General features: G+C 38.9%; 2 protein-coding genes and 1 pseudogene across 3 annotated transcripts; all 3 read left to right on the forward strand.

Annotated features, from left to right (window-relative positions):
• The first annotated feature begins 358 nt into the window (after positions 1 to 358).
• Positions 359 to 2,420, forward strand: LOC112200310. 2 transcript variants are annotated; one of them, XM_024341335.2, is made up of 3 exons: positions 359 to 468; positions 925 to 1,659; positions 1,956 to 2,420. In XM_024341335.2, exons 2-3 carry the CDS (start codon positions 1,036 to 1,038, stop codon positions 2,172 to 2,174), a joined length of 843 nt encoding a protein of 280 aa, XP_024197103.1. In that variant the 5' UTR covers positions 359 to 468; positions 925 to 1,035; the 3' UTR covers positions 2,175 to 2,420. The 2 variants fall into 2 exon arrangements, with proteins under 2 accessions (XP_024197103.1, XP_040374847.1); XM_040518913.1 differs by lacking the exon at positions 359 to 468 and adding an exon at positions 495 to 549.
• A 5,514-nt stretch (positions 2,421 to 7,934) lies between these two features.
• On the forward strand, positions 7,935 to 9,086 carry LOC112196090. Its single transcript, XM_024336388.2, has one exon. The coding sequence runs from the start codon at positions 8,071 to 8,073 to the stop codon at positions 8,869 to 8,871; it is 801 nt and encodes a 266-aa protein (XP_024192156.1). The 5' UTR covers positions 7,935 to 8,070; the 3' UTR covers positions 8,872 to 9,086.
• Positions 9,087 to 11,102: 2,016 nt separating this feature from the next.
• On the forward strand, positions 11,103 to 12,388 carry LOC112195996 (annotated as a pseudogene).
• The last annotated feature ends 7,151 nt before the right edge of the window (positions 12,389 to 19,539 follow it).

Here is a 19,539-nt window from a genome sequence, read left to right on the forward strand (position 1 = left end):
TCTACTTAAAAAAAAAAAACATTCCGAGTCACCTTAGCTAGCTAGCTCATCCTTCATCAACATTAGTGAAATTTAACTCCCACCATAATTTGTACCTGACTATTTTACAACTTAAAAAAAAAAATAGATTAGCCTGAGGGCAACCGCACCGCTCTTATTTCAAAAAAAAAGAAAAAAAAAAAAAAAAGAGTAAAGGATAGTTCGATCTGATCGACTGATCCAGTTCCACCACGAAGAACCGATTCGATCAAAACGGCAAAGCTCTCCTTGACACGTGTTGAACAATTCCTCTTCCAACGTGGCACCACTGCCAAGTGTTAACCCCACACTAATACACGTTCAAATAGATTAGCCTAACACTGTAGTCACCCACACCTTTTCCCCCGGTGAGTTCGTCTTCTCCTTCGGACGCTCTGGTTTTGGTATTGAAAGAATCATTTGCTTACTTTCTCCCTCACATCTACATCTGTAAGATCTCTCTCTCTTTCTTCGTCTTCTTCATCTTGTTGGCATGCTAAGATCAAGTATCTGCTTATATCATGAATCATGGTATTTTATGAACATAGGATAACACAAGAATGGTGATTACAGTTTAGTTTCATTCTTTACCGATTACCATATGAAATTGTTGTTTGCTACCTCAAACGTTGTTCTGTTGCACTTATCAATTGGTCACCATTGCATTAAGATGTTAAGCTTTCTTGATTGTTTCTGGATCGTAGCTTATACAATAAAAGTAATGATCCCCTGTTCCACTGGCCATTAATTTAAATCTGTTAAATTTCGTGACCACAGTTTCTGCCCGAATGCAAACGGTTCATTGATTTCATCTAAAACCTTTCAATAGAATTTTCTAAGATGCATGTTGAAAATGTTTGGTTCTCTTTCTTCTTCATGACCCGAAGAGTTGGTTCCTCTTTTCAGGTTCCATATCACTTTCTAAGAAGATACTGAGTGATCCTTTCCTATACAGCTTTTTATAGCTCCCTAATTAGTTACCAAGAGCATCGATCATCTACAAGGAAGTAGACCACAATGTCTGGCGTATCGGTTGCTGTGGCTCCTAGGTCGGAGCCTGACAAAACTACAACTGCTGGATCACAACACCAGGAAAAGCCACATCGCCAACTGCACCAACAGCGGCAGCAGCCAGCTGTTGGAGGTGTCATGGGGTCATTGCGCGTAATCGAGCTCCAGCTCGTGGCATTCATCATGGTGTTCTCTGCCAGTGGCCTCGTCCCGCTCCTTGATTTGATCTTCCCTGCTTTTGCCTCCGCCTATCTCTTAGTACTGTCGCGCTTGGCCTTCCCATCACATGGTCATGTCTCTTCTGGCGCGCAGGAGATTTTCCAAGGAAGCAAATTCTTTAGGCTGTATGTGATTGTGGGAACTACAATTGGGCTGTTCTTGCCTTTGGCCTATGTGTTGGGTGGTTTTGCAAGGGGTGATGAGCACGCTGTGCGCTCAGCAACACCTCACTTGTTCTTGCTCTCCTTTCAGATTCTGACTGAAAATGTCATAAGTGGGTTGTCACTATTTTCGCCACCAGTTAGAGCACTTGTTCCGTTGCTTTACACAGTTAGGAGAATCTTTGTCATCCTTGATTGGATGAAGGATGTCTGGCTTAACAAGACTCTCCCTGCAAATGCACAATTGAAGGTACTTAATCCCACACTAGCTGCATTTAGTCTTTTCTACTTGTTTTTGGTTACTTTGGGTCACGGTTTACCTAATCTGGCATGTTATAAAATTGTTGTGTAATTTAGATATGTTTTTCCCACTTTAGAGATTTTAAGAGAGAGTTCTGCCAACTAAGAGATGGTCGATGTTTATGTAATTTGACATGTTAGTTGGGTTCTGGTGGAGTCTAAGAAAATTCTAAACTCGTAGAGTAATGTAACCTATCTGAGAAAATTTCACTGGTGTTTTGAACTAACTATTATGATGGGTTGCAGGATGTTGCATGGTTTTGGTTTGGAAGGACCTTGGCTGTGGCCAACTTCTTATATTTCTCGATCAATTTGTTTGGGTTTTTGATTCCTCGATTTCTTCCAAGGGCCTTTGAGAGGTACTTTAGGGAGAGGGATGAAGTTCATTCCAAGACTGCAGAGGACAAGCGCTCAGCAGTGGTAAATAAATCGCAATCAGCTCCAGCAGATAAGAAGGCCGACTGATTCCTTGCTTGCTCGGTCTCGGTGCCATACACTCTTTTGTTTGTAGAGACCTACCTCTCGATTCTCACTTTCACTGCACCTTAAGCAATTCTCTGTTTGAACTTTGTAGTTTCCTTTAACTAGTTAATTTGTTGTAGTCCTTTTTGCATGGATTATATATCAATCTAAATGTGTTTGCTTTTTGTACCTTTTGTTTCTCTTCTCCACACCCGATTTGAAGGGAAAGGTCTTGTCGAAGTCAATAACAGATTATTATTTAGAATTATATGCTAAAAAAACTCGCTCTCTGGTTTAAGCTGTTGGAGGTAGCCTAACTAATGAAAATCACAAGATTACAAAGCTCAAGTACAAGTTTTCTTTGTTTAATTGGTTAAACAATGGATCCGAAGCTTATACGCCTATGGTTGCTTGATTGGAACAAAGTACGGCTTTAGGAGAAAAGTGGCATACCCCAAAGGAAAGCTTACAATCAAATGCTTAACCTAACCGATACAAGAAGGAAAGTTTGAATTACAAGAGAAGTTTGGATTGAGAGGAGAGGAGGAAATGAGAACTCTGAAAAATAGAAGTTGCATTACTCGTTGTGCCCTGTTCGTTTTCCTGTATCCCATGGGATATCGAATCAAGTATCACCAAATAAGGAACCTAAATGCCTGAATTTGTAAAACAATAACTATCCCATTGTTACGAACTCACTTAAACACAAGCAACATTTTACTCATCACAATTAATTATCAAATTTTATTCATCAAGTAATTATGCTTCATAATATCACATAAATATTCATAACTAGTCATTCGTCAAACATTAGAAATCAAAATCATTTAAATCACCTGTCACAGGATTCAGATCACCGGTGGCCGGAGTCCGCGGCCGGCCACTGGTCACAGGAGCACAGCAAGGTGGAGGATGACTTTTCTTTCTAAGTGAGAAAGAAGGAGAGGGCAAAAAAGTCCCAAAAATAAATAAAAAGAATAAAAAAGAATTAATTGGGTAAAGAGAAAATAATCTCTTAGAGTGTTTTGGATAAATGGGGTTAAAAAAACTGTTAGTGGAGCAAGTGGCAAATTTTAAGCTAAAATTGGGTAAATTAGCATTTCCCCTTAAAATTATTGATAAATCAACGTATTACCATTTCAACAAACAAAATGTTGAAATGAATATCACCAAAAAAAAAAAAAAATATCACCAACAGTCTGGTTCATAACCCTTCAATCTATCTTTCTATCGCAATGATGATGGTACATACCGCATAGAATTCAGAGAATTTTGTATCGCAGTTTTCATTTATTTTTTCCCCCTAAAATAGTTAACCGTTGGATATATTCAATAAAATGAACGGATAAGATGGGGAGAGAATCCAACCCTAACCCACCTCACCTCACCTCAATTGACGCCTTCCCACAGTTCTTTTGGTCGGTTGACAACTTGTTCTTATCCTTACCAGCGGGATGTGAAAATGACCACTTTGCCCACTAAAGTAGAAGCAGTATCAGGTGCTACTAGCTAGGTGACTCTGATTCAAATCAGATAGGGGCATCACAGTCACGATAAGGTAAATAAAACCGTTGTGAACCACGCGCGGAGGCATAGGGTGGAGACCAACCAAGCATGCCCCAACTTTACTAGGTTAATGTTAATTAATCAATCGATAATGACACATGTTGAATTTCATTTGCACCTTTACAACTCATATCAACAATGTATCAAATTATCAATGTTTAAATGCACTTGAAGTCTTGAACATATTCTTTTCTTCGTAAAAAACCTCTATCTGCTTCTATGATTCGATCAAACACGTTAAACGCGTGTTTGATAGTATTTAAACATTGTAATAGTTGTTAACCAAAAAAAAAAAAAAACATTGTAATAGTTATAGAAAAAAAATATTTATTTAGTTCAATCTTAAACATCAAAAAAATTATAAATCATCTTATTTAAGATTTTTTTTATTTAGCTCAAATATGAAGGTTTTAGGGTAAAACTAAGGTATGTTAATATTTCTCATACATCAACTATATTTACTACTTTAATGACTTATTTTACCACTTGAGGACTCATGTGGTAATTAATAAAATTTACCACTTTAAAGACTCATGTTATCACTTTAAGTACTAATATTACTATTTTTATAGCTCATTTTACCACTTTAAGGCAATTGTATGCATGTCATACGATAATACATTATAGAATTTTCCAAAGATTTTAAACCATTTTCTTAATGTTCCGTTACTGTCACGTTAGTTTGTTAACTTAATTATGTTTTGGGTCAATATTTTTAACTACTTTACTGTGAAATTAGTGATGGCTGCTAACAAAAGACAAAAAAAAAAAATTGCTATAGACAAACTTGGTTGCTATACTTTTTTTTTTTTTGAAAGAAGGCGAAGCCAATATATTGATCAAAAGCTAGAATGACCCTTACATACCCTTCCGCTGCCATCAGACAAGAAGATGTGTTAGTACCCACAATGGTACATACAACTAGGTCACTCATTTGACATTAAATACATCGAAAAAGCATGAATCTTCCGGAGTACTACTCCGGAAGATTCGCTAGAGGCACAAAAGTGCGTAGCTCCCTAAAAAATTAGGGACTTATTGAAAGTAATAAAATTACTATCCTAGAGTTCCTTAAAAAGGAAAATAAAATCAGCTATTAAATAGCCCAAATGGCCCAAAGAAAAAACTGAAACCCTAGGCCCAAATCACTGATCCAACCCTGTTCCACCTCCACCTCCCTACGTTGAGGAGGACGCATGCCGCAACCAGAGCCCTGCCCAACTGCACCGTATCGTCGCCACCCACTTCAAGGACCGCCGCATGCCACACCGCCACCACCGCAAAGGCAACATCGAATCGAGAAAGCACCAGACCCGATCCAAAAGAAAAGGATCCCTTGTGCCCCTAGAACGCCGACTGCACCCCGACAATGAAGCTGCATAGCCGCCGATGCTTGGAGTCAAACACCAGCCCGCGCCGCCCCTTGACCCGGACGCCATGACTCCCACCACGGAGAAGCTTCGAACCAAACAAAGCAAAATCTTGCTATACTTGATAGAGAAAGTTTGCCACTTAGGAAGGAGCGGCTTGTTTGCTAATTTTGTTGATATTCATCACACATACACATCAGTCATCAATGACCATTCTTAGTTTCTAGGTTAGGCAAAGAAATGACCATTATTCCCTTTAAAACAAAAAAATGACCATCCTTTATTTCTAGGTTAGGAAACCCTATTTGAAAGTGATTTCTAAAAAATGACCAGTCACTATCCTTGATTGACACAAATAAACTCTAATAATAGGCTAGGGTTTGGAACTACATCTATAATTAAAGTTATATAATTACTTATGGTTTAATTATAAACCCATTTATATAGTAATACCCATGCATCCATACCAATAATGTCAGGGTAAGTAGATTTTTAAGCATGGTTTGATTAATTTAATGAGTGGTGCTACATATCCCAAAAAGTATTACAAAATTTTAATACCAAATGAGGTGGCATATGCTATGTCATCAGCTTTTGCTTAGAAAACTAGTGAGGTGGATTTTCCATATTTTGATAATTATGTTATTTAGACTATTTACCAGCAAGGATACATGAATATGATTCATGTCTCATATCATTCATTGGAAATATAGGAAAAGGGATGTGAATCATCTGATATTAAAGTGCAGCTAGTGCTGCAATCAATAAAAAAATCATGATGGACAAGAGGAAGAGCTTAAACATGCAGGGGTTTAATACATTTTAATGGCGGAGATTTGCAACAGAAAACTTCACAGAGAGAGAGAGAGAGAGAGAGAGAGAGCAGCTTTTGCTTATGTCATGTTATGGGTGAATGAACTGAACCTCCAACAAGATATCTGAAATAGCAATAGCAAAAAGGGATCAAGTCTGGAGATTAATTGGTATGGTGAGGGTGGAGCTGTGGAGGCGATTCCCAGAAAATGATAAGGGATTAAATTTAATTTTTTGTTTAGGCTGAATATAATATAATAAAAAATGAATAAATTCCACCTCATCAATATATTTTTGTGGCAAAATGCTAACATGGCGCGTGCCACATCATTTGGGATCTAAATTTTGTATAAAAATTTGGGATCTCTAGCATTTTTCTAATTTAATTTAACAGAGTTAGAGCAACTCTAACAACTTCTTTATATTTTTGTATTATAGGGCAGCAAAAATGGGGATAGTTATAGAGGTCGCTGTAAATTTTAGAGGTCGCTGTAAATTTAAGGAATTTGATTTTCTATTTCCTCACTTTCCCTAAAATGGGGATAGTTATAGAGAATCTATTGGAGCAAAAGAGACTCTTTTTTTTTTATTCTAAAATAGAGAAAAATCAAAATATAGGGAAGTGTTGGAGTTGCTATTATAGAGCTTAGATATCGTATTCAAACTCCGTTTGGATTTGCTTCACATTAAGATACTAATTAAAAGCATAATTTTTCCGAAATATAAGACTGTTGTCTATGGGAGGAAATCACTTGTCCCCAAATTCCCTATCCCTACTCTGTCCCACGAATAAGAATTTGACACGTAACCTCTAGTCTAACACCTAGCTACCTCTGTTATCTCTCACTGAAAAGTAATTAATAAAATTTTTAGGAAAATGATTTTTCTCTTTCTTTCCAATTGATCGAGCTCAGAAGAAAAAGTTTCAGATCTAGCTCCATTTTGTCTTCTTCTTCTTCTTCTACTTTCCGATGCCTTTTCTTTCCTCTGAGCCTAAAATTCAAGAGTGAATGAAGAATTATACCATTAATGCTAATAGTACTAATATTGATTCATCTCTTCTCCTATCTAGGTTTTTGACTGTTTATGTCACACAAACTCAATTTATACACAAAAGTGCTAGAATCCAAATTCAGAAAGGGGAGGGGGGGGGTTGTTGTTGCCCCTCAATGGATATGTTCAGGTTGAAGCCTATGCAACTCGTCCAGATCATCATTCCCATCGAGTCCACGCACCTCACCGTATCTTATCTTGGCGACCCCGGCCTCCTTCAATTCGAAGACGTAATTATCATCCCCTAGTGTCTCTGATTCTCAATCTTCAATTATCTTAGTCTGTTTTTGTTCGGATTGGGTTGCAATTGGATTTGATTTTTGAAACTTTTTTTTTTGTATGCAATTTAGGATTTCGTCGATTCAACCCTGGACTCTGTTTTTAGATGAGATTTGGTTTCTGTTGAAATCTTTGGGGATGCCTTGGATGGTGTGGAAAGGAGAAGCTTGGGATTGGAGAGAGGGGTGTAAGGCGAGCGAGGGTTTGACAGAAGTGACAGGAGACCTCCGCCGCTTGAGCGCCACCACATGGTCATTTTCGGGTTGTTGTAGTTTTCGTTACGAGTTGTTCGATCTTTATTTTTTATAGATTATGGGTTGTTCTTCAATAAAGATAAAGTCATAAAACTGATAAATAATGAAGTTAACGATGTCAACTTCTGTTAAGTTGGTGGACATGTTTTGCAATGTGAGAGCAGTGACCGAATTAGGATAGGTTTAATGGGACAGGTGATTTCCTCTCGTTGTCTACTCTCAGTCGTACCTGAAAGGGCTTATCTGTAATTTACTCGAATAATAAAACAACGCGCTCCAGCGCGCGTGTAAATGCTCTGGTTAACCTGAAAAATAAGGAACAGCTCTCTGCTTTGACGAGACGTACTGTCCTCTCTTCTTTCGACACTATTTTTTTGCCTTTTTTTTTTTTTTTGGTTTCCGAAGCAACAAAAATAAAACCCTATCACTGTTCACCACTCGCCTCTCTTCCCCCCCCCCCGGCCCAACCACAATTTCACCACAGAAAAAAGTGTGAGCCTTTCCAATCCTCTCAGAGCTCTCACAAGCATAGAGCAGCAGCGAGCAAACCGCCACTCTCAGCCCATGAAGATAAAGAACAAAGGCAAAGTCCACCCATCTCCTTCCTCCTCGTCCTCTTCCTCCCCCTCCTCTTCTTCCGATGGAGTTGTTCTCTCCGTGCTCCAGCTACTCCCAGCTGCTATTCTAGCTCTGGCGACGGTTCTCTCCCTCGAGGACCGCGAGGTCTTGGCTTACATGATAACCCGTTCCATGAAAACCGCACCCTCTTTTTCTTTCTCAGATACCACCCAAGATTCCAAGAAGAAATCTATGAGGAAATCTAGTAGTAAAGCCGGCAGGACTGAGAGCCAGAGCAACAACCACCAGCCGCCGATGTTCGATTGCGAGTGCTTCGACTGCTACAGAAGCTACTGGTTTAAGTGGGACTCCTCCCCCAACCGCGAGCTCATCCACCAGGCCATTGAGGCCTTCGAGGACCACCTGGCCCACGGCGAGAGGCCCAAGAAGAACGCCGGCAGGGGGAAGCGAAGAGACAAGATGGGCCGCCGCGAGGCCCAAAAATCTGCCGATAATTCCTCCAAAGATGAAGTCTTTGTGGCGGAGGAGAATGTAGTGAGCTCAGTTGCCGAGGTGGTGTTGCCTCTGTGCGACGTCGTTTCGGTGGGGTCCCCGGAGAAAGTTGAGGAGTTGGAAGTGGAAGAGCAAGCTGTGGAGGTTAAGACGGAGACGACGGCGGACGACGTGGCGTTGGTTGTACGCGCCGCGGCGGTGAGCAACCACAAGGGCCTGGCCAGGAAAGTACTTCCGGACGTGTTGGGGCTATTCAATTCTCGTTTGTGGAATCTTTGGAGTCCGAATGCGTAGGAAAAAAAAAAAGTATTTGGAAAAAGGAAAATGGGAATTTCTTTTTTACTTTTCGAGCCTCAAAAAAAAGAGGGAGGAAGTATTATAATTTTGGTGGTAGGTTAATTTTTGTGCTCGAAATATAGGTATGTCAATTTCTCCCTCACTCCCACTCAATGAAAATGTTTATTATTATTTCTGTTCTAAATTAGTGGTAATTTTTGTGAAATTGTGAGGTGGGCCAATCGTTTTTAGAGATGATTAAAAAGAAAAGGTTTGAGTATAATAATTAAGGGAAATTGGGGGCAAAGTGATTTTGGTTTCAATTATTTATTGGGTTTTCTTTTATAAATTGTCAAAGGATGCGATTTTCTATGCCTTTTTCTTTTGATTCCTTTTGGCTGGAATCGTTTCAGGTAATAATTCCACTTCCAATTTATATCTTCCCAATGCCGCCTAGTCTATTTTGGTTAGGTACCCTATGTTTCTCTGACACCTTAACCCTTGCAAACTCATGAAAGCCCGGAACTACCCTTCCCTTCCCACCAGCAAGCACCTCATATATTCATGGCTTAAAGTGATTTTTCAGAACTATACTCTATTTTAGTTTGGGAGCTTTCATGAAATAGTGGTTCTAGTTAGACCTCAAAATTTGTTATTTGAACCTCCTTTATGTAGTACACTTCTAATGTACTTTTTTAAATACTTAAAAAGCTAATTAGACTTATTTATTTTTATCAAAATGCCCTTGAATATGAGATACAACAATTTGTTACTCAATTTTTTTTATTATCTATCTTCAACTACGAGAAGAATAATGAATCAAAATCACATGATTTTGCTTTCTTATGAGTATGTCTCTCATCCATCAAAACCCCATTCTCGATCTTAATATATTGTTGGAATTCCTTTGAATTTGTTAAAAAAATAATTTCAAGAGTTTTGAGTTGGAAGATCGAGTAATAATTATATCATAATATTTAATTAATTTAGTTTATGAAAATTTCAAATTAGATTATTTTGAATTTATTTTTGTATTAAATGATGGATCATGTTTAGAAATTTTTATTTTTACTTAATTGTTCTAGGTAAATTATAAAACTATATTAGCAATATAAGGAAATTTTGGGGGAAAAAAAACAATTTGATTGAATGTTATATTTGATCGGAGGAGGTAAGAAAAATATTTATTTATTTATTTATCTTTTTATTTTTCTCTCTTTGTCTTTATTTATCTTTTTGTATAATTTTTAACAAAGTCTATTAATAATTGAAAAAAATTAGAAGTCAAAATATCAAATTTGGAAGTCCAATTAGAATCACCCTTCATGAAATTGGAGTTGTCAACAAAAAAAAAAAAAACTCGTTGAATGGTACGCAATGTAAATAAGTTGTGATCTGATTTCTAGTTTTTAATATTCTGGAGTACCATTTATGCATGAAATTATGCAAGCAACACAACTTAGATTTTGGGCCGCTTTCTATACCCAAAAAGACAAAGGCAACAATTAAATGGCTAGAGGTTGAACTGTCTGGTAGCATTTTGTTAGTTTTGTGAGAGACAAAGGATGGGTTTGATGAGGATCATATACAGATAAATGGGGAGGGTCCTATGACACACAAAAACAACTAGATCCCGCCATAATTCAGTCATTCACAAGGGAGGTGATGACACTTGACTGGACCACAAAGAGTAATAGTTGGTGTAGCTTTTAATCACATCACCCTTGTACTGGAATTGATGCATTGCTATCAAAATTCAACAATGCTAACAGGGCTAGTGGCCATAGATATGGGTGTAGGTAACACAAGGCATTTGGAGCTATGTGACTGACTGTGAGACCCAAAATGTGAAACTAAAAACAAAACTAGAGAGCTGGAAATGTATGATTGTCCAAAGAGACTCCATTACCAAATCTCTCTCTCTTGGAGCTTGATGAGATCCTGAGACTACTATAAGGGGTGGTAGCAGTAAATAGTAGTACTATAAGGGCATGTGGTTGATCTAATATAAGAGTTCTGTCATAGTTCGCAAATTTTTTAACCTCAAGAAGTGGACTTGCGGTTTGGACTGTGCCAAATTTGGACTTTGAGGAGTTTATTGTGCGAGATTTTGACTTCAAAAATGTGTTTAAAAAAAAAAAAGGAATTATTTATATATATATATATATATATATGGAAATTTTCAGAATTGGCCAGAAAGGTAATTTTTTTAAAGATCAATATTTAAAAAGAGAGGGATAGAACCAGGTTCAATTTGGATTTCACAAACCGCTTGTGGACTTGGCTTCTGGGTTTCTTCTATTTAAAGCTGTAAGCATGAAAGTTGAAGGGAGTAGATTTCTTAAACCCTAGCATGTCAGTCAGCTAATTCTATTGATGGAAACAACTGATCCCAGTAGCTGGCCTTGTCCAGTTTGGCATCATCCATGGAAGATGACCTGTACATTAGTGGCCACTTGGGACCTGTAGGATCGATTGCTTTCGACCCAAGTAATAAATGGTTTTGCACTGGCTCAGCAGATCGCACAATCAAGTTATGGGATGTAGCAACCGGAAAGCTACAGCTTACAGCCTTACACTGACAGGACATACTCTTCAAATTCGAGGCCTTGTCGTTAGCAGCAAGCATCCCTATATGTTCTCTGCTGTCGATCACAAAGAAGTTAAATTTTGGGACCTTACACAGAATAAGGTCATTCGTTCATATCATGGTCATCTAAGTAGTGTTTACTGCTTGGCAACTCATCCCACTCTTGATATTCTACTCACAGGGGGACGTGATTCAGTATGCCGGGTTTGGGATATTCGTACCCAAACGCATGTTCATGCATTCTTGGGGTACGACAGCACAGTTTGCTCGGTTTTCACTAGACCAATCGATCCCCACGTTGTCACTGGTTCTCACGCCGCAACCATCAAGTTCTGGGACCTTGGAGGTGGAAAAGCAATGTCAACTCTCACACACCATAAGAAATCCGTGCGTGCAATGGCACCACATCCTAAGGATCAGCATTGTTTTACCTTCTGTGTCAGTAGACAACATTAAGAAGTTCAACCTTCCGAGAGGGGAATTTTTACACAATATGCTAGCTCAGCAGAACACCATATATAGTTAACACAATGGCGGTCAATGGTGATGGAGTTATGGCCACCGGAGATGACAGTGGGAGTTTGTGGTTTTGGGATTGGGAGAGTGGCCATAATTATCAGCAATCCCAAACAACTGTACAGCCAGGTTCACTGAATAGTGAAGCTGGTATTTGTGCTCTTTCTTATGATGTCACTGGCACAAGGCTAGTTACTTGTGGAGTTTACAAGACGATCAAAATGTGGAAACAAGATGAAAACGCCACACCAGAAACTCATCCTCTCAATTTCAGTCCGGCTAAAGATATCCGGCACCTCTAGCTTTGATTCTCCACTGCTGTTGCTCTGTTTAGTGATATGTAATAAAGTTCCATAACATTTGAACTTAATTTGATATCTATTCTTTCATGAACGCTTGTTAGGATTCATGTAGCTGGTTGCTATGAGATAGAACTATACAATTTTGTTGCTTGTTAGTACTCATAGACTAGATACATTTCAAAGATGTGTCTAAATTCTTCCAAGTACTAGAAAATTCTGGTTTTTTTAGCGACTTTTACATAAACTGTTTCTTTGAAAAAGCATTCGTGGTCTCAATCAATTGATTCAATTCACCTTTTGCGTATCAAAGAGTCATCTTCTATTTCTAGGTGAGAGTTGCATCCTAGTAGGGTTTGCTTAATTACAACTTTACTAGTGGTGTTTCATGCACATAGGTTACTTTTCCTCGAAGGTGAAAACTGACGGACATAAAATTTTAACAAACAGCATTAAATTTTGGGTGTCTTGCTATTTGGCAACCGCATTTTTCTTTTGGAAATATATTTTCATAGAACACAAGTGAACCGCAAAACCAACCTTTTTTTAATTTTTTTCTTCAAAAAAAAAAACTTTTTTGAGTTTTTTCTGTTATGCCCTGTGGCCAACAGAAGGCCTTATATTCTGGATCCGGAAAGCCTTTGATTCTAGATCAAGAAAGGGCAAAAGGGAAGGGGCAAACTAGCAGCCATTACACCACATGGGATATAAGAGAAATGAAGAATTAGAAATAGGAGAGGAAAACCTGGAAGTCTGGGGGAAAGTACTCATTCATTGAGTTTTTTGGCAGAGAGAGAGGATAGAAGAATGAGATGTTTTTTATGTGTGAGAAAATGAACAAAAGTTAACATATAAAAATTCTTTCCCCCATCCCATATCTTCTCCTGTTCCTATTCTGCTCTTGTCGATCTCACTTTGACAATATTCCATGCCAATAATCGTAGTTTGTTTAATAGGCCGATTCTAAAGCATTAATAGAATATTTATTTAGAAAAAGTATAAAGAGAATATTGGATTGTCAAGGTCTCTATCCCTATTTAGTACTAGTAGTAATCCTTCCTAACCATAATTAACTAAGCAGGAGCATAATGGCACTTAAAATCTTTACTTTCTACCATTAGCTTATAGTCATCCAGCTAAAAGGAAATTAAATTAGATCACCATTTAAAGCAGTGAAGCACCAAGACAAACAAGTTTAAACAAAACGCCATGCCCGAATGTATATTCATATAATTCATGTACGTGATCACACCCAGACTGAGATTTTTGGTAGCCACTTTTTAGATAAATCGTTTAAAAGGTGAAAGTGGCCAAGTGGGTGTGTACCTTTTTCTAATGTCTCCTTCAGGGTTGTTTTCCCTCATGATAGAATGAAGAGACTTGTCCACCAGTTTGTATTTTAGTTTCATGTTGGCTTCCCCAGAGGAGATGGAAGAAAACCTTCACTTGGGACCCTACGATTGGCCAATGTGATCTTCTTTAAACATGGATGCCCAAACTTCATTTTCTACAGCATCTCTTAGTTGCTTGTCGGCGATCAGCCACTGATAATACACCACTGATAATACACTAGGAAATTGACATCTGATGAAACTGAGGAAAATGATATATCATATTTCACCTGCACAAGTAATCCTTATTTTAGGAAAAAGGGATGCAGAGAACAGTAGAGAGAATTTGGGAGAATGAATTGTGTTTTCATTGATAATAGGATCCTTTTTATATAGAGGATTACAAGCAAAGAATTAGAGTTTTACAAGGAGACATAATCGTATAATGATTAGGATATCTACGAACATATCTGTAAAACTAACCATATTACAACTTGGACAAGTCATTAGAGTTTGAGCCAGACACATAAATCAGATATCTTTAAACACTCCCCTTTGTGTTGCCCAAACGTGATGCTTCTCTCGTTGCCTCGTCAAAAACCTTACCGAGTAACAAAAACTCAGAGGGACAAAAATAACCTCTGTTGAATGAGAAAAAGAGTACAGCACACCCTTCACGTTTTGAGACGATACATGTAGACATCTCCTCCTGATGACTACGATCATGGGAGTTCGGATAACTTCCACAAACGATGCTACCAACATGTTTCTCAAAAGTGGATTTAGGTGATGACTTAGTGAATAAGTCTGCCACATTGTCCTCAGATCGAACCTAGTTCATTTTGATTTTGAGGAGAGTCTGTTGTTGCCGATTATGCTTGGTGTTGTCGCTTTTGATGTAGCCTTACTTCATTTGTTTAAAGCAAGCTGTATTATCCTTGTAAATGCTCGTAGGCTCATCTGTGGTAGACTTCAAACCACAATTGCTTCGAACACGCATAATTATGGATCCAATCCACATACATTCACGAACCGCTTTGTGAAGAGCAATAATCTCTGCATGGTTCGAAGATATAGCGACTAGGGTCTGTTATGTAGGCCTCCAAGATATCGCGGTCTTACCCACGGTGAACACTTAACCAGATTAGGAACGAGCTTGTGTGGGTCAGAGAGGTACACAACATCAGCAAAATCTTCCAAAACACTGATGTCATTTTGGGATAGGGATAGAAGACGCAGGCCAATGTTGGTGGCGTTCCTGGTGTGTGATGGGTCCAAATTCATCATCTCTCTGTAGGGATAGAACAAACATATATCAATCGTACATCTCCAATGGTGTTGCGATGGCGCAGAGTTATATCTAGCTAACAAGTTCACTGTAAATGAGATGTCGGATCTTGTGCATTGAGTTAAGTACAATAATGCGCCTATTGTACTCAAGTAGGGCACTTTTGCCACATCTTCTTCATCATCATTCAGACAAAGAGGATCCTTTTTAGGATCAAGACTACAGGCGATCATGGGCTTACTTGAAGGCTTGACTTTGTCAAAACGCCTAAGTATCCATCAACACGATGCTCAAGTTCCAAAGCGAGACATAATTGTGTTCTCCCAAGATCCTTCATCTCAAACTAGAATTTCAAGTGGTCAGCAATTTCCCTTAACTCTTTAAGGGCTTCCAATGAAGATCATGTCACCAATATGAACCGCGATAGAATCTGAAATCTGGAACTTGTCATAGAAATGCGCGGCCATTTACATATCCCTTTTCAATCAAGTAGTCACTTCAATAAGCGTTTCGACCTCATTGCAAACGCACTCCGTGGTCTAGAGCCACTTGACTTGGGTAAATGAAGTCCACCAGGAAACTTCACATATATTCTGTATCTAGATCTCATAGAGACACATGGTGACCACATTCGTAAGTTGCAAGTTCAGTTATTCGGAAACTACCAAATTGACAGGGTAGTGGAGTGCAATGACATCCATTACGAGATAATATGTCTCCTCGTAGTCGATTCCAATGTGTTTGGGATTACCATATCTTTTTCTCATCATGCTTTTTAACAAAGACCCATTAGTCAATAGGTTTTATGTTAGGAAGTGTTGGCACTGGCTCTATAAACCTTCCTCTTCGTTAGAGAATCTAACTTAATCTGGATCACATCTTTCCATGTAGGCCAATTTTCTCTACGTTGGCATTCATTCATCAATGGAGCGTGGTTCGATATCATCGGACTCAATAAATTCATGCGCTATGAAATGCATGAATACATCATCAATCATGATGGAGTTTTTATCCCACATCTCATGCACACTAGTGTAATTTTCATAGAGCTCTATATTCTCAGGAATAGGTTCTGATGTTGAGGCGTCCCCCAATGATAATCTTAATCCCGAACATTCTCATGAGACGGATTTTGAGTGTCAATGATCAAAGGATTGAGTTGTGCAAAGTATCCTTCGAATCCACGGGCCTTCTATGCATCCTAGCTGGGGCTATGGCCTGTGATGCTAGAGTGCCACTCTCTACAGCACTGGTGCCATACCTACCTCCATGTAGGATGGCGTTATGTCCTCTCATAAGGACGTCCATCCTTACAGGCATATTTGCAGCAAATATATGTGATCTCGTCACTTTAGCAGGGGTCGAGATGAGACATAGTGGGGACAAACCACAACAATTCATGTCGTTCGTGTTGAACATATGTGTTCTTATCTCCCCCTGACGACTGGAAGACTGTTTCATCAAAGTGACAATCCGCAAATCTAGCAGTAAAGAGATCGCCTAGCAAGGGTATAAAGTGGGAGATGATTGTTAGAGTCTCATATCCAATGTATATGCCCATTCATCTATGAGGACCCATCTTAGTGCGCTATGGCGGAGCAATTGGCACATAAATGGCACACTCAAATATGAGCAAGTACGAGATACTTGTACCTAGTCACTAGCTGTAACTCAGAGATAGATTGAGTGGCGGTAGGTCGTAGACGAATTAACATCTGCATGTGATATTGCATCACCCAACCGGATATAGAGAGATTGATGGGCATTACCAATGTTCGGGCTACCATCGTAGTCGTTTCTATGAGACCATTTGGGTGTGTACATGGGAACATGATGTCCAACATCAGTCCCAGTGATATGCAATAATCATCAATAGTTAACTCTCTAGCATTGTCAAGTCCAATTGACTGAATGAGATGATCTGGGGAGTGAGCCCTTTGCCATATAATCTGTGCTAGGAGTGTAGCATAAGCAGCATTACAAGTGAACAATAGCATAACAAGTGACTAGTGTGTTTACTTGTCAACCAACGTCATGAAATATTTAAACGTTCGCAAGTTGGTTGAATCAATCCATGGAATCCTCTCGGATTCTATGTAAGAACAGAATGAGCATTTTTGTATCTTTTGCATAAGACGGTTTCAGTCCTAATTTTCCTAAGGAATAGGCTTTGTAGGATGAGGGAGGGCTTAGAAGCAACTAATGAGGTATTTAGTTAGGCCAGAGCGTCTGAAACACTATTGGAAGCAAAGTTTGGTGATTGTAGCATCACCTGGGGTGCCATCACCATGATGGGCACCATCCATGGCGTCATGGATATGGACTACGCGAGCCCTAGGCTGGCGGTGGATGGCAGCAGAATCAGAGGCAACGCAACGGTCACACTTAGTCCAAGAATCAACCTTTGATTCTTGCTTCGTTTTTCTCAAAAGAATGGATGTCCGTGTGAAGTCTTTAGTAGACGGATCATCATATCATGGCTAGGATGACCTATCCTGTTGTGACAAAGCCAATATGTGTCTAAATCTAAGAGATCTTCTCTCATAACTTTATTTGATTTAATAGCTCGAATAGTAATGACATAGAGTCCACTAGAGAAACACATAAGTTTCTCTAAGATGCGCATTTGTTCACCATCATTAGAGGTAGTGTAAAGGAACTCTTTTTCGTTCTCTACATGCGTTTCCACATGGAATCTGTTGGCATGAATAGCTTAATAGGGTTCGATTTGCCCTAGGAGCGTAAAGAGTTTCTGTGACAGTAATCAAGGTGCCATTTTGCAAGAGAAATTTGGGCTACTCCATATCCTTGAACTAATTCTAATGGCCTAGCCATCATAGTCACAAAGTAATATGCACAAAGTAATATGCTCAGAATTTCAAATGGAGTTATAATGAAAAGAACTCGAAATTTTATTCATAAGCCAACAGTGTACATCATTGTTTCTTTGACCAAAAGAAAATCTAATCCGAAATTAGCTAACGCAAAACAAAGACAGTCGTTTAACTTCTTTCGGTAACTCCAAAATTAACATAACCAGGTGAGTAGAGAGATGTCAATGGAGCAAAGCTCGCTTAAGTATCACTTATCTCAAAACCTTCCTAGACATCATACTTGCTTTGGATGAGCCTAGTTGAAGGAAAACTTAACCAATGTCATCAACTAATAATACTGTGGCAATTGCCATATTACATCTCTTGGAAAAATAAATACTTATTCAAAATCGGCGATCTATTGATCCCAGCCAGATTTGAAGTCTATAACCCTTAGTTCAAGATCACCTTCTTGATCTTCTTGTTCCACATATTGTAGGGGTGGTAATACTCTCACGAGTTCTACAAATGTGTGCCCAATGATCGGATGCTCCACATCGAGAGCATACATCTCTGTGCTCAGATTCCTTTGATTGAGGCGCTTTGAAAGCGTTATTAGGATGACTCTCAGTGTTGGTGGAGCCACCAATATGACCAGAGGCCTTGCCTCCCTCTCTCTTTCCACGTTGACCTATTCGGTTCCGTGTCAGCCTATTTTGGAAGTTACCTTCCCAAGTAGAGCAATTATATGGATAAGAACGTCCAGAAGTATCCCTAGGATTAAGGTTTCACTCTTGGCGCCTTCCCTTTGGGGCGCAACTATAATTGGACTCAAGAATAATCTTTGTTTCCACGGGTCTCGAATTATAGTTCTTCACAAAGATGTTGTCATGCTTTTTAGCGACGTTCATAGCTCCAATGACCTCATGAAACCTTGTGATCCGTCCTGCAGTAACAGCGATTCAATAGTTCTTAGAAACCATCAAAGCAAAGACGGGGAAGGTAGAGAGAGTCCTCTTAATCAATATCGCATCTGTCATCTTTTTACCACAGAATTTCAGTAAGGATTTAATGTGAAGTGTTTCTGAGTTGTAATCAAGAACTATCTTGAAATCACAGAAGGGGAGGTTATGTCATCTCACTTCTATGTCAGGAAGCAGGGAGTCACGGACGTTGCCAAAGCATTCTTTGAGTGAGACCTATAGCCTTTTGGGGTCTTCTTCATTCAGATACTCATACTGGAGCGAATCATCCATATATAGAGTCATTAGGGTGATGGCTTTTGCCTTATTTACCTCCAAGGCTGCTATATTTACTTCCAAAGCTTGAACTTGCTCAACAGTTAGCACGTCCTGACTAGGCTCAAGAATCGTATCCAGGATTCCTTGGGCCTTGAGATGCTGGCAGACATCACCAACCCACTTGTGATATCCAGAGCTACAGAGCTAGTTGTTCCCAATGGAGCAAAGTCCAGTTTGTTCAAGTTACTCATTGGAAAGAGAACAAGAAAAAAGGGTTAGTTTCAGAGCAAAAAGGCTACCATGAAAACAATAAAAATTTATGAGTGTAGTCGCTCCCAAGAAATTAGGAATTTCTTAACATAATCGCTCCTAAGAAATTTGAAATTCGATTCTAAGAGGTATTGGATTAGATCGAAACGATGATGTAAGTGGTCGATCATAAATTCTCAACAAACTCTAAGTTTGGAGATCTCAACAATCTCCAAGCTTGAAGATAGCACGAACCTCCCTCCACAATTCAGCTTAGGTATCCCTACGAAAGAAGAAGGGAGGTTGCAAGTTCCCGAGAAAAAGAAAAAGAATTGAAATCTTAAAGAAAAGTACACAAA

This window comes from Rosa chinensis, chromosome 4, assembly GCF_002994745.2.
Source record: "Rosa chinensis cultivar Old Blush chromosome 4, RchiOBHm-V2, whole genome shotgun sequence".
Taxonomy (NCBI): Eukaryota; Viridiplantae; Streptophyta; class Magnoliopsida; order Rosales; family Rosaceae; genus Rosa; species Rosa chinensis.